Source organism: Gigantopelta aegis, chromosome 1, assembly GCF_016097555.1.
Source record: "Gigantopelta aegis isolate Gae_Host chromosome 1, Gae_host_genome, whole genome shotgun sequence".
In the NCBI taxonomy this organism is placed as follows: domain Eukaryota; kingdom Metazoa; phylum Mollusca; class Gastropoda; order Neomphalida; family Peltospiridae; genus Gigantopelta; species Gigantopelta aegis.
In genome coordinates, this window is record NC_054699.1 from 3,689,694 (window position 1) to 3,706,310 (window position 16,617).

General features: G+C 36.7%; 1 protein-coding gene across 11 annotated transcripts in view; it reads left to right on the forward strand.

Annotated features, from left to right (window-relative positions):
* The window catches only part of LOC121369360 (serine/threonine-protein kinase 25-like), a 101,818-nt gene that overhangs the window by 5,984 nt on the left and 79,217 nt on the right, over positions 1 to 16,617 (forward strand). For 3 of the 11 annotated variants that reach the window (XM_041494477.1, XM_041494442.1, XM_041494485.1), the window contains exon 1: positions 10,604 to 11,619. The exons of 1 other annotated variant lie outside the window; for it this stretch is intronic. In XM_041494477.1, the coding sequence (XP_041350411.1) occupies positions 11,578 to 11,619 (42 nt within the window). In that variant the 5' untranslated portion in view covers positions 10,604 to 11,577. Of the gene's footprint in view, positions 1 to 10,603; positions 11,620 to 16,617 lie in introns of those variants that run through there. 7 more of the 11 variants (XM_041494395.1, XM_041494415.1, XM_041494405.1 and 4 more) reach the window with 6 other exon arrangements.

Genomic DNA, 16,617 nt, shown 5'->3' on the forward strand with positions numbered 1-16,617 from the left:
CTGACACCAACAGAACAATGGTTTGTTTGTACCCTTGACCCAGTGTTCCAGTGTGTCAATTAATATTTAACTAGTTATTTTGGGATTCTATCTCATGATCATAAATACAGGTGCAGAGATGGACCATGGATCTTAATTTATATACAGATTGAAAAAAAAGTTTTGTTCAACGACACCACTGGAGCACATCGATTAATTAATCATCGGCTGTTGGATGTCCAACATTTGGTAATTCTGACTCGTAGTCATCAGAGAAAACCTGCTACATTTTTTTCTAATGCAGCAAGGGATCTTTTATATGCATTTTCCCACAGACAGGAAAACACATACCACAGCCTTTGTCCAGTTGTGGTGCACTGGTTGGAACAAGACAAAAACCAGTCAGCTGAATGGATTCACCGAAGTGGTTCAATCCTTCGACGCAAGCACCTCAATCGAGCATTCAACCGAGTTAAATCCCGCCATATACAGATAGATCAATGCATTCCAAAATCTTTCTCAATCTCAATTAGTCCTTTTTAATATATACTCTTCAAAAAAAGATACGCAAAAGGGTACAAATGGGTTATTTATGTTTCCTACCGGTTCATGCTTTGTGAATATAAGGTCCCAAACACATTCCCACGGTTACATTCGATAAAACGCAGCTACTGTACAATAAAGTTCCAAAATGTGAATATTCGCAAAAACGCAGCCACGTGCAAACCATGTCACCACTGCACGTGTGTTGTCTGCACGTGCAACACGAACACCGACAGTATAAAAGTGCAGGGTGTTCGCTTGCCTGGCCTCTGTATCTGGCCGACAGTTGACAATCCAGGACATGCCACGTCTCAGTGAACCGCAGAGAAACAATGCCATCGGCCGACTAGACGCAGGCGAATCCAGAACGGCCGTTGCCAGGGCATTCCATGTGTCCCCAAGCACCATCTCCAGACTGTGGGACCGTTACCAGCAACATGGATCAACACGTGACCTCCCTAGATCCGGTCGACCACGGGTCACTACCCCCGGGCAGGACCGCTACATCCGGGTACGCCACCTTCGGGAACGATTGACTACTGCCACCTCCACAGCCGCAGAAATACCAGGTTTGCGCAGGATATCCGACCAGACCGTACGGAACCGCCTACGTGAGGTAGGAATTCGTGCCAGACGTCCAGTTCGAGGTGTCATCTTAACACCACAACACCGTCGACTCCGACTGCAGTGGTGCCAGATTCATCGACAATGGCCTCAACTGCGATGGAGACAGGTGTGGTTCAGTGACGAGTCCCGATTTCTACTCCGACGTCATGATGGAAGATGTCGCGTGTATAGGCGTCGTGGTGAACGTTATGCGGCAAACTGCGTGCAGGAAGTGGACAGATTCGGCGGGGGTAGTGTCATGGTGTGGGCAGCCATCTCACACACTGGCAGAACTGACCTGGTCCACGTGCAGGGCAACCTGAATGCACAGGGCTACATTGACCAGATCCTCCGGCCACACATCGTTCCAGTTATGGCCAACGCCAACGCAGTGTTCCAACATGACAACGCCAGGCCTCACACAGCACGTCTCACAACGGCTTTCCTACAGAACAACAACATTAATGTCCTTCCTTGGCCATCGATATCACCGGATTTGAACCCAATTGAGCATCTATGGGACGAGTTGGACCGACGCCTCCGACAGCGACAACCACAGCCCCAGACCCTGCCCGAGCTGGCAGCAGCCTTGCAGGCCGAGTGGGCCACCATCCCCCGGGACGTCATCCGTACTCTGGTTGCTTCAATGGGCAGGCAGTGCCAGGCAGTTGTCAAGACACGCGGAGGCCACACCCGGTATTGGATGACCTTGACCTTGGTGGTGTGTCCTATCACTTACTCACAATGGACTAGAGTGAATTGTGAACAATCCTGCAACATTTGGTAATTATTGGACTCACCATTCAATAATTAAATCAATTCTCCAAATGTTACGACAATGTGGTTTTGCGTTTCTTCTTTTGAAGAGTATATTTTGTTGCAGGATTTATTTATCATTGGTTAGGATATAATTCATTGGTAGTGGTATGAAATGTGATTGTCATTGATAGACTCATGTTTTTTTTCTACCCAACCAGTTCCTTTATTTCCTTTTATTAATTTCTTTTTTTTTCCAGACAGCAATACTGTCAGTGTTAGTAATTCGGCTGATATTCACTAAAATTGTCTTATTTCCAAAATATCAGCTTGGGATGAAAAGGTTAACGTTACATATTTTAACTTGTATTTTTTAACAGTCACTATGAAGTCCCACACCCGTGTCCATTTGTTTATTTGATACACAAATAAATGTTATATTTTATTTGAATAATCATTTCATTTCAACTTATTTTCGTGCTCATATCCATTTAACTTTACACTCGGTTATACAGGTATTGTTGGCATGTAAACAAATGACCCATCCACAGCAACACATTACCTAGAGACCTTGCAAATTTGCATACCATTATTAACTGGGTTAGTATACTAAATTATCACATGGGTTTATGACATGAATATCATGGGTAAGTTATAGGATAAATAATATTTACACCACCTTAATAAAAACGAAACTACTGGCGAGATTACACTGATTGAGACATTTGTTGAAAATGGAGATAAAAGGATGACAATAGGGGATCATTTTCAAAAATCATTATTCTTTTTCAGCTATCTTGAAATCTTTATTAAAATATAATATTTATACTTTATTTGGTTCACCAAAACGAATGCCCATTCTGTTAATGACAAACCAACATTATCTCAATATATCTATCAGTACATGTACATTTGTGTCCACATTTCAACTACATGTTATGTTGGCTTAAATTCGTTGTACAAACTTTTTTTTTTTTTTAACTAGATATTGATTGGCAGTCTAAGGGGTCGGACTATTCATAGTCGGCTAAATATACCTAATATTACACAGCCAAGCTGTCAAATGTGTTTTTACATTTTTGGGAGGGCAGGGATGGGTGTTGTGCCCCTCTTTAATTGTCACCAAGTGAGAACACTGATTTGTCTGGGGGTCAGAGATTAGATATCCAGATACATTATGGTTTCAGATGTCTTAAAGATGTGACACTCATTGTAGTAAGGGAGAATCAGTTTACACATGTATTTTTTGCTACATGCATACACAGGTATATGTAACAACAAAATACTACTGTATTGTACATGTAAGTGGTGGGATTTAGCTCAGTTGGTTGAGTGCTCACCTAAGGTGCTTGCATCGCAGAATTGAACCACCTCGGTGGGTCCATTGAACTGACTGGGTTTTTTCTTGCTCCAACCAGTTCACCACAACTGGTCAAAGGCCGTGGTATGTGCTTTCCTGTCTGTGGGGAAAGTGCATATAAAAGATCCCTTGCTGCAATAAGAAAAAAGTAGCGGGCAGGGTTTCTGCACATCGCGAGCGGATTTTAGATGCCCAGAGATGCGAGTTTCTGGCATCTCGGAACACAATCCGGCAGCCAAAACAGTCGGCAAAATTGATCTATTCTGATGCACTAACCGTGAAAATCGTCACAAATTTGGACAAAATAAATTATGTACTTCTATTCTGATAATTTATACTTTTAAAAATTTCCTCTCATCGCCGTTGTTTATCATTTGACTGCGCATGCGCCAGCAGCCATAATATATAGCCAATGATTTCAGGTGGCAGAGAAGTAAATAATAATACACTGTCGACTATATTAACATGAAAGCAAAAAGTTGTTGTTAATATATGCAGGTGTAATTATTGTAAAAAATCTAATTTCTTACTCGATTGCAAACCACATTCGTATTTCTTTTTTTTAATGAGCTGAATTAACAGCTTCCTACATTCGTATACAACCTAATGCTCATTGGTTGATTTACTTCTCTGCTTCCTTCAAGTTCTCTACGTACAATCACAAATTATCGTTACTATTCATGTATCTTGTGAAATAAAATCAGTTGTATACAATTATCGTGTTTGACATTGATTTTGATGTGGTCTTGGATATTTGGAATGCATTCCGACCTCGTCGACTCCTATTCTAATATTATCAGTAGACTAGTGTGAATTCAGGCAGGATTATCAATTCTATTGTGAAAACCACTCAGTTTTAATTGTGTGTGCAGTGGGATTAATAGATGACTTTGTGTCAGTGTTTACCTCATACATGTTATCAAAAGAGAGGATGATAGTTAATACAATAAAAGATTGCTGAGGAAATTGTTCTGAAATAGGTTCTCTTTAAGGATGATAAATTTGATTCAATGGTTCTCAGAATCTGATGATGAAAGTTGGTTTCATACCATGAAACCAACTTTCATCCGCGTATTGTCTGTTCTTCCCAAGCCAAAAACATGCAAAAGAGCTAGATAATTAACATTTGCTAATTAACATTCTCTCTACCTAGCATTTTCTTAGAAAATTTTATGCTAAGAGCTAAAAATTACCTTAAAACCCCCCACTGCTCTGCAGATTGATGGGTGGGATATCCCCCCCATTTTAGAATCATGGGAAGGGGGGATAAATCCCCCCATCCCCCTCTGTATGAAACCCTGGCAGGTTTTCTCTAATGACTATGTATCAGTATTATCAAATGTTGGGTATCCAAGAGCCGATGATTAATTAATCAATGTGCTCTAATGGTGTCGTAAAACAAAACAAACTTCTCTTTTTTTGTACATGTAGTGTTAGGATTATTTTATTTATAAATACTGTTAATAGCAAATGCTATTTAAGATTGTTTGTCATTTTTTTGTGAATTTATCCATGTATAACTCGTGTAGCTTAGCAAAATGATTCTATACTACATTTGTCACTGTTATACATTGATAACTTCAAAAAAAATGGAAAACAATTCTTATAATTACAAACACAACTTATTTCAATAAAAATACACACTTGAAAAAACAGTTTCTGTAGTCCTTTACATGATCAGTTTTATGTAATGACATCATTTTCTGAGCTTCAACAAAGAAAAACATTTGTTTTTTAAGTGGTATTGTACAATTCTAATATTATAATTCTTATACATGTAGCTATTAAACATTGACGTCCATCTTTCTGAAGGTATTGAAATTAACACTACCAGAAATAACTTCTCCCCACACCTGAACTGTTTGCATGGCGTGTTTTAGAGATGATCTGCCGTGTTTTGTAAACATTGTTTATCAATACCTGTCACCTGACTATTCATTTTGATAAACAAGGAAGGAAATGGTTTATTTAACAAAGCACTCAACAGTTATGTACGGTTATATGGCGTCGGACATATGGTTAAGGATCATACATACATTGAGAGACGAAACCCGCTGTCGCCACTTCAAGGACTAATCTTTTCGATTTGCAGCAAAGGATCTTTTATATGCACTATCCCACAGACAGGATAGTACATACCACAGCCTTTGTTACACCAGTTGTGGAGCACTGGCTGGAACGAGAAATAGCCCAGTGGGTCCACCAACAGGATTGATCCCAGACCGACTGCACATTCAAGCGAGTGCTTTACCACTGGGCTACATCCCACCCCCTTTTCATAAATAAGGTCAATACTATATCTACTAGTACATACATACATCTGTATATAAATTACACTATCAATACTTCCTGTTATACGATAACATGGTCGATTGTAAATTCAATGTAAAATAAAACTATAGTCCATCCTATCCTGCTACAAAAATGTTTTTTTTGTTGTTGTAAATTTCAGTTTGGTTTGATGTAAGAAGAAAGTAAAAGTGGTTTTGAAATAAATAATAATATACTATTTTTGTGTGCAATTTAGAAAACAATTGGTTGAGAAATAAATAACTTGTAGTAAATTCCATAGCATGAAAAAAATTATCCCTGTGCAGGGCTTCCTGAATTTTTATAAAATCCACTAGCCATTAGATCAGTGATTTAATACATTTACTAGCCATGATTAAAAATTCACTAGCCCTACTTTAAGTTAATACAGTTAAACCCTTCTAAACCGAACACCCTCGGAACCATGTAAAATGTCCGGTTTTAAGAGGTATCTGGTTTAGTGAGGTTAAGTTCTTTACTGATTTTTTTTAAAAGACCGTGAAAGATGTCAGGTTTTGAGAGAATTCCGGTTTACAGAGGGTCCGGTTTTGAGGGGTTTCACTGTATAATTTTACTAAATAGTAATAATCAGATGTATTACCTAAAGAGGGAGATAGAGCTTAACAACACTAACATTAGGGGTTGGGGTAGGGGCAGGATAGTCATATTTACAAAATAGACTTAACTGCAACATTTAAAATAAAATAAAATCACTAGCCATCGGGCATGGCAATAGTAGTTATTTACTAGCCTAACATCGAATATCACTAGCCATGAGAGTGGGGCTATCATAATCTAGAAGTGCTACCTGTGAGAAGGACTAGATAATTTTCACTCTCAGCATTAAAAATTACACCTCTTAAACCCGAACACCATCTTAATATGTGGCTGCTAGTATTAATATTATACCTATTTTCAATGACAGCATACTACATGCACAGTTGGTATTGAGCAATGCTGCTGATAGCAATAACAAAATACTTTAAAAGACTGGGTTGTTAGTATTTGTAAATACTGTACAGGTTAAGCTATTAATATATTATGTAATCACATAACAGTAATTTGGAAAAGCATTTACTATTTCTGTATTTTATGTTTTTATTAAAACTACATTGAAGTAATAACAAAGAGAATGGTGGTTTGGTGCTGTATAGATTGATAATATTGTGATGTGTTTCCTTGTACAATTAACATAATCATTCTAGTACTAGTATTTTTGGTGTTAACATTTATTTATAAATAAAATACAAGTATGACAGGGCAGAATAAGTGTTAATTTATTTGGACAGTCATTCAATTACAGAGTTGTTAAAGAAATCACTAGTGGAAACACTGTATATAAAGGATTATATACCTATTGTTTTTTGAGGTACGTTAAAAAGATATTCAAGATCATATATATGTATGTATAATGTAGGGCAGTTTTCTCAAGTAATTGGATGCAATAGTTTTGCATGTGTGTTTATAATTCATAAAACTTATATTCAGATTTACAAAAATTATTGACTCGATGTTAAAATATTTTTCATTGTAATTTGTTAATTAATTTTAAGTACTTTTTTTTTTTAATCAGTATATATTTTTCATGATGTCTTATAATTAAGGGTATTATGTAAAAAAAACATGACCATTGGATTCTATCATCTGATAACACACCATCCTTATAATATTTTAATTAACGCGTGTCTTAATTTAATCTGTCATCTGGCAAATATTTCTGACGCAATATAACCATAATTAAAATGTGTCGACTGTGGTTACATAAAACATTCCTGCCATCCTACCTTCTAGCAGATATATATATTAATTTACTTTGAAACATGTTTTGTGGAAATTTGTTAGATCATGCCATTAAACATATTAAATTAGAGTAATTACACATTTTCAAGTAAAATTTCTCATAAAAATTAATATATTTAAAAAAAACCTGGTCAATATGAAACTGTCATGTTTTTATTTTACCAGGATTAAAGCAACTATTATGTCATATGATGTCGTATTGTAGGTGAATGACTCATGCAGGCAACTTGGATTCATGATTTCTTGTCATATCTTTGCGGCAGAACAAAATGTTTGGGTAAATTATTTGTTTATTGATCATTAAAGGATTGTGGAGTTTTAATTTTCAATTCAAATATTGACAGTGGGCAGTACATGGTTTGGATATTATTTCATGGCAATATGGTTTGGAATTTTATGTCTGTTTTGTTATTTGCTTGAAAACTTTGTGTTCTTTGGTTGTTTACTTCGATACTCTAAACATGTTGGTAATCTAGATTATATATATTAGCTAGTTTGACGCCAAAATTCAAATCATGCCAAAAATATTAAATGGATATAGAGTTAAAACTCAACTTTTTCAAGAAAACTAAAAGATATAAAAAAAATTAATGACATAACTAGAGCAAATTTATTAATTAATCATTGGATACTGGATATAAAATGTAGTAATTATGACATGTCTTTAGAGGAAACAATTTTTCCGTTAGCAGCAAGGGATCTTTTATATGCACTTTCCCATGAACAGGAACGCACATACCACAACCTTTAATACTGGTTAGAATGGGGGAAAAAACTTTACAATCCCACTATTTGGCATCCAATTTCCATATTTCCGTAAATGAAATCAAAGGTCATTAGGAATCCAGTTGCATTTAGCATTTTAAAAGTCTTGCTTAACTGTTCCTTTAATCACAATAATTATTTAACATCAAAACACTTTCCTCACAATGTCTGGGATTGTTGCTTATTAAAATGTGTATGTTTTAAGATATACAGGTCTGTAATTCCATTATTTATGTTTGGATTTAAGTAAGTACTGTGGCTTATCAAAATTAAAATCAGTTTTTAATATACCTTTCTATTATGAAATTTTCCCTGTTCAGAATGAAAACATTAAAGATCATTGCTTATGGAAATAGTTTCACCGGTGGCTTTCTCTTATGCAATATTGCTGTTAAAACTTTATTGACATCCTCTTGATGACAGTAACAGACCATACGGCTGTGTTTTTATAGCGTTTTTGTTGTCGCTGGATGGAATGAAACGCTGCGACACCATGGTTGTGTTAGCCAGCTGTGCGAATGACCTGCAGATTTCAGAGACGTCATGCAGTCTGTCTTGTCCCCTGGCTGTGGGGATAAAAGTCTCGTCTCTCTGCTTGGCCCCATTACTCATTTGATTGGCAGGTGATTTGCTTTACGGTCAAATAAAGAAACGTTACTGGTGCGGTGGCTGTTGTTACGGTGACGACAAGAGGAGGCACATTGTCAACTACACTTACACATATGTAACTTTATTATGGGCATGGGTGTTATAAAACTTATATCCAACATGGTGGTGTTAATTATATGTAAAAGTAGGTCACCTACATGGAATCTGTGTGTGTATTTTGAGATAAACAAGCAAATGGGTGTAAACTGTATGCATTGACTTGTAAAAGTGGTTTTACTACATGGACATGTAGATGTATAGAGATGTGAGTTATTTTTAAATTGGGCGTGGTGCATATAGCCCAGTAGTAGAGCTGTTGCCTGAGGTGCAGTAGGTCACAGGGTCAGTAGACTAGTCACGGTTCTTCCTGTTTTGGCTCTACAAAGTTTGTTTCTGTTTAACATCACCACTAGAGTACATTGATTAATTAATCGTTGGCTGTTAGATGTCAGACATTAGGTAATTCAGGTATGTAGTCTTTCAGAAGAAAAAAAACTACCCCATAACTAGTGTATCAAGTTAGTTTGTTTTCACATTTAGATATTAATTATTGGCTGTTGGATGTTAAAAATCTGGTAATTTGACATATAATCTTAGCAAGGAAATCCACGACATTTTTCCATTATTAGCAAGGGATATTTTATATGCACCATCCCACAGACAGGATAGCACATACCATGGCCTTTGATATACCAGTTGTGGTGCTCTGGCTAGAACAAGAAATGAGCCTTGTGTATTTGTTGTCCTGCCCGTGGGGAAGTACATATAAAAGATCTCTTACTGCTAAAGAAAAGATGTAGCAGGTTTTTTCTTAAGACTTTGTAAGAATTATCAAATAGTTGACATCAATAGCTGATGATTAATAAATCATTGTGCTTTAGTTGCGGAGTTAAACAAAAAACAAACTTCAATCTTTTGAGGAAAGCTGCTACATATTTTCCATTAGCAACAAGAGGTCTTTTATATGCAGTTTCCCACAGTCAGGACGGCACGTACCATGGCCGTTTATATACATTGGGCACTGTTTGAGATGAGAGGAAACCAATAGGTTCACCTTTAAGGTTTGATGCTATGACCTAGAGGTAACGTCCTATGGACTTAGCTGATTTAATTTTTCAACTGTTAGTTTAAAGATCATGATCTTTACTGTCATCTCTGTGGAAAATTAATATAAAAGCTGCTATTTGATAGGAATGCCTTATATGTGACAGTGGGTTTCCTTGTTTCACTTTCAAGACCAAGCGTTAAAATAACTGTTTTACACCTAATAACCATAGTTTAAAATGTGCCATTGTATTTTTAAAAAGAATGAACAATTAACATTTTACATGCACCATATTTACTATTAAATTAATTGTTTGTTTTACCTATATCAAATAAAACATCTATAACTGAGTGGTAAGGTAGGTTTTTTAAAATATATTTATCACTGAAAAAAGAAGACATATACTTTAATTTAGCTTGAATTGCAAAGGTGTGTTTCCTTATCTCAACTTTTATTGATGCCTGATATTTGTATAACATATCCATGGCATTGAATCAATAACAACTTCTTTCTTTTTTTGTCTTTCTTTTCCTTTCTGTTTAAAGCGTAACCACTCTCTTTTATTATGCATTATTTGTTCAATACGTGCCCCACCCTACACCCTATCATGTCCAGAGTGCAGTTGCCATTTTATCGAGACCTTGCCAAGGCAATATTGTGCCAGTGGAGAGATATGCACTACAAATCATTTGCCTGTTAGGTTTGGCACAACCCTGGACTTTGTAGCCGTGACTTTCTCTGTAAAAAGTTTTTATCTCCTATTGTTTGGCAATAAGCAGTAAATCGATCGGTGTGTTCATTATGCACACATTACAGTTTAGGGGTTCAGTTACTCGGATCTCGAGTGGCGTCATCTGCACACGTATACACTGTACACTACGTAGTCAGGTGTTCAGTTTCCTACACAGGTCAGCCGTGTGTCTAGGAAGTACAAGTAAAAGGCTAGTGGTTTCTTTGCCTTGTTGTTGGCAAGTGAAACGGACATACATGTAGTCAGTGGTGAGAGAGATTTGTTTCTGTGAAGAAGAAAACTTAAAACAACGTCTTGCAGTTTTAAAAGTGAATCTATGTTTAGGGCCTTATTTGTGGAAAGTGTCTTGACATTTTATAAAGTGAATTTATTATTTGAGGTCTTGATGTATACAAAGAAGAGCTATTCAAGCGTTATCCGTGTGTGAATCATCTCGGAATAAAAAGGTTGTAATGAAATAGCGACTCGTCTATGAATGTGTGTTGGTAGAAGAGGACCCTGTTTGCGAATTTAGTTTAAAGGGAAAGCTAAAATGTCTTAGTTAAAAATGGATTTACATACATTTTTATATAGAAGAGTTTTCGTTTGTCTTTGAAGAGGATTTATTTTTCAAGTAACATGCACTAAGAAGTGTAATCTTCATTGTGTGTAAATCAAATTGTATTAAAAAGGTGCAGTTACGTGTACAGAATAGCTGTATAACAGGGTGCAGTTACGGAATAGCTACTGTCGGAATTTTAGTCAGTACGAAGTGTAATATGTGAAAGAATTCTGTTTTAGGGGAAAACTACAACACATTGGCTTTAGAAGTCATTTGAAAGTGGATTTATATTTATAAAGTGTTTTTTTGTCATGTTTGTGAATTAACTTGGAATGCGAGGCATGGTTATGAAATGGTGACTGCTGTGTTTCAGGTCAATATTAAGGGCACTTAACTGATTGTGCGTTTCACGTTCATGGTGGGCCTTCTGTCATGTGGCTAAACCTATTGATCTGTGTGTGAATGTACGTGCAATGGAACACACGGATGAATCCTCTCCAAGGCGAGATGTTCATGTAAGTATAAATTGGTCTTCAGTAGTTAATTTTTAATTATTGTTGTATTTAAAAAAAAAAAGTACATGTACCTGGACACATTGTAATAAAACTCTATCATAAAACATTCCTTTTCAGAAATAATATCATCAGCAGTTTATACCTGTGAATGCCTATGATAAAATAATAAAAATAATGCATGGTGATTTCATGAACGGGTGTGTAAGAAATATATAAAAATATCTACAGGTACATGTATGTTGATGCTGTTATACAGCAACAGGTGTTTATAAATATATTTTTAGCGACAGTTTTGTTGTACCTGGGTTACATGTGTAGCTTAGTGGTAGGGCGTGCATTAGAGACCAGGGTTACACGTGTAGCTTAGTGGTAGGGCATGTACTGGAGACCTGGGTTACACATGTAGCTTAGTGGTAGGGAGTGTACTGGAGATCCGGGTTACACGTGTAGCTTAGTGTTAGGATGTGTACTGGAGACCTGGGTTACACGTGTAGTTTTAGGGTATGTACTGGAGACCTGGGTTATATGTGTAGCTTAGTGGTAGGGCGTGTACTACTGGAGACCTGGGTTACACGTGTAGCTTAGTGGTAGAGTGTGTACTGGAGACCTGGGTTACACGTGTTGCTTAGTGGTAGGGTGTGTACTGGAGACCTGAGTTACACGTGTAGCTTAGTGGTAGGGTGTGTACTGGAGACCTGGGTTACACGTGTTGCTTAGTGGTAGGGTGTGTACTGGAGACCTGGGTTACATGTGTAGCTTAGTGGTAGGGCGTGTACTGGAGATGAGATAGTAGTATCCATCCTCATTTGAATATTCGTCATTTCAACCCGTGTTGTGAAAGGAAATCAGCCATACAGTTCACTAAGGACTGAATTGAATACATTACGGGGTGGAGCTCGATAACTATTATTGTGTGGTGCAATTTAGCTTAGTTGGTAGAGCGCTCGTCTGAGGGGCATGGGTTTTAGGATCGAACCATGGTGGACCCATTATCTGGTTGTTGTTTTCTCGTTCCAACCCACTGGTATATGAACAACTGTGATATGTTCTGTTCTGTCTGAGGGGAAATGGATATAAAAGATCCCTTACTGCTAATGGAAGAAATACAGTGGGTTTCCTCTTTAGACTGAGCCAGAATTATCAAATGTTTGACATCCTATAGCTGATGATTAACAAATCAATGTGCTCTGCTAGTGGTGACATTAAACAAGAAAGAAACCCTACCCCCCTAAAAAACAACTCTATCCAACAACAAACAAACCTCGAAACTAAAAAAAAAAAATCCACTCCAACTTTCACTTAAGCATGAATGTATATGGTTCAAATATAATTTTATTTTGTGGATGGTGGAAATAAATTAAAGAATTCCTCCCCATCTGCCATTCTGGAATAGCCTCGAAGGAACAAAGATCCACGATTGTGGCCAAGAAATGTTCCATCAAATAAACTGATGCTGACCAAATGCATTTGTGAGCCCATGTCCACACGGGGAATTGTGCTCACAAAATGGGGGCTGTTTGCGTTTGGCATATTTGGGTGGCCCGGCTCCGATTAGAGCCAGACTGGTCATCAGTCCGTTTTACGTCGGTAAACAGCACGCTGAATACACATCGTCAGACTTGTATTTAAAACATTCCAGTGCCAAATCGCCAAATGAACTTCCATTTTGTTATCAAATACACTCAGCTGGCTGGCTTTATGAGAAGGTCTTAGGTGCATTTAAAAGTATCGTGGTTTAACGTGGCTGTTAAAATAGCAAACGATTATTTAAAATGGAAACCGCACAGGATTAGACGTGTCACAATTAGAAAGATCTGTTTAACACTTTTACTGGCTGGCTTATTGTACTTGTAAACAGGTAGTTTAATACTTTCAAAACAAATTTATTTGTAGCTTAAAGGAAACATGACACGAGACCATAATATAGCTCATTTTAAAAGCAAAATGATATAAAAATAATATACAAATAACTTTATAACAATAAAATACGTGTAGTTAACTTAAAATGAAGAAATTACGCTAATCAGTATCAAAGTATGATTTATACATATTTATTTGAGAAATTTCGGAAAAAAAGGGAAGTGACGTCAGAGCCGCTGTACTCTTCCATTGTTGTTAACTGTTTATATATGGAGTAAGGGGCTTACGATCTTTTCAGTCCAACAGTGCCGTACTGCGCGGCCTTTGGGTGTAAAAAATAAACAGTTTAAACGATCGGGATTGTCTTTTTATGGTTTTCCAAAGGATTGTATCCGAAGAAAGACACGTGTATTTTATCGCAAAACAAAAGATTGGACACCAACACCACATAGTACTTTGGTGTCAGCCTATTTACAGCCCGGAGCCCGAACGTTACCCGGAGACAAAAACAGTACTCGGTTGCGAATGCCGAGGTGTACATTGTACATATCTGGCACAAAGATAACACCTCAGCATGATGTATTTATATATGTTAAAACAAAAATGGACCAATTAACTAAAACAACACTCCGATTCTCAAGTCAGCCCGTGGATGAAACATAATAGTTATTTCGACACCGACAGTAGTGGTTTATTTTTTTTTTGGAATTTTTATTTTTTTTCATGTTACGGCTGTAGGCCTACATAACAAAATCTGTATTCACCGTCCGAAGAAGGAAACGTCAATAAGTAATTAAATATGGCATATACAAACATGGGATTTGGCATGACGATACATCTCAGTACGATGTATTTAAATATGTTTTTTTAAAAACATGTAGAAAACAATAATAATTTTAAATAATGTTTTTAATCTTCGGCGGAATACGTCACAAAAACGTTCCTCATCGCCCGAAGCCCCAAAGCAACACGAAGTTCAAGACAAAATAAACCACTACTGTCGGTGTCGAAATAACTATTATGTTTCATCCACGGGCTGACTTGAGAATCGGAGTGTTGTTTTAGTTAATTGGTCCTTTCTTTCCGTGGCCTGCACATGTGATTCCTGATTGGCAGGTGTATATTGCAGGGTATCGACCAGGTAAGTGATTACCACGGTCTAGACATATGTACAAAATACGTGCCAGTTTTTTAAAGATCACAGGGTATTGTGGCGTAACCTGTCGCGACTATAGTACAATGTTAATGGACATTATCAGCCGCCCTGCTTCATTACTGTAAATAATGCTGTAAAACCCTTGATTAAGTAGACTTTCCCATCTAAAATTACAAAACTGACCAATTACGTAGTATCAAAGAAAAGAAAATTATCACTTGGGTATCATGAGTGGTCGTTTTTACTCTAACGCACCCTACCAATAGGCCTAATAATATGCTACTTTTTTTATGAGAGAAAAATACTATAACCCCCAATTCGTTCTGTTGATGCAAATAGAAATATATTTAGTTTAAAAGTTGATTATACTCAAGTCATTTATGTTGTTTTACAAGTCAGGTTAATGAAAGTGAAGCGCCTTGTCGTAAATTAGAGCGTTTGTTTACACTGTGCATACAGATTTCATTATGTACAGCCCGAACATAAAAAATGCGATATTTTCTAAAAAAAACCCCAATAAATGTTTGTCCTACATTTATATTTTTTACATATTTAAATACATCATATCGAGGGGTATCTTTATGCTAAATATGAACAGTATACACCTCGGCATTAGCATCCGAGTTTTGGTTTTGTCTCCGGGTTACTTTCGGGCTCCGGGCTGTAAATTGGTCGACCGATCTGGTCTGGCACCATCGGTTTCTCCACCCTCCGACTCGCTATCCGTTTTTTCTTCAGTATCACTGTTGTAAGTAAATGTGTGTCTTTCTTCATTTACTAACAGCTCATATTGATACGGCAAAACGTTTTGCGAACGAACACTCATTGTTTTGGTAAGTTGTGCAAGTCTTAGATTCTTTATGAGTGGTACGGACTAATGCTTTTAAGTGTAAGGCTTCAGATCAAGCGACGCGTCTCTGACGTCACGGACCTCGTGATAGCCCTGCTCATTAAAGATCGGCAATTTCCGCTAAGAGCTCGTATCTGGGGTTTTTTTATGGAGATTTTTTTTTTTTTTTTTTTAGGTGATTCAATTTATAATTAATTGTACATGGTTGGTGCCAAATATGGGTTACGTGACATGTTTCCTTTAATGAAGTGAAGGTCCACACAAAACTTAATGTTAGATTCAACGATATTGTCGGTAGTTTAGGAAATTTTGTTTTAATATCCAGGGGGTTGGATTTTGCTCAAATAGGTAGAGTGCTTGTCTGAGGTATGGTGTCAAAGGAATGAATCCCTTCAGTGGGCCCATACATATTTAGTTTTTTAGTTTTTATGGTCCCAACCAGTGCTCTACGACTGGTATACCAATGATTATGGTATGTGCTTTAAACTTTGAATATCCAAATTGAGTTTTGTTGTAGATAAAAGGAATATTTGTTAACCAACATTGATATCAAAATTGGAACCCACATTTTAGACACCAAATATCAGTGTATAATATGTAGTATAAATTGTGCTGAGGTGGTATTAAACAAATATTTATTTTAAGAAATGGTAAAACTATGAGTCACTGTAGTCCAAAATCACAGCTCTGTACCAGACAAAGCAAGTGATATTTTTAGATAACTGAGAAAAAACCCTATGTAATTGAGTCCCTCTAATTGTAATTCGCAAGTTGACAAGACAGCATTTAATAGGATTTTTCATATGCAGGAAAAAGAAATTATCGAAATGCTATTGTATTTAGTGACTGTTTTCAGTTATTATTTTTATTTATATTACAGTTTTCTGTTTTCTTTTGCCAAACATTGCTGTGCAGCGAAAGCATGTAATCGTTCAATCGATAAATGTGTTAATTAATTTTGTCAGTGGCCCATTGTGTGTGTGCTGCACAACAGCTCCTTGTCATTCATTTATTTTTTTTATTTTTTTAAATGTCGTTACATGAAACAAGATGTTCTGCTGTGGGAATGTGAATGCACAGTTCTGCTGCACTATGACTAATCGCATTGTGTGCATGGGATGAGGTTTAAATC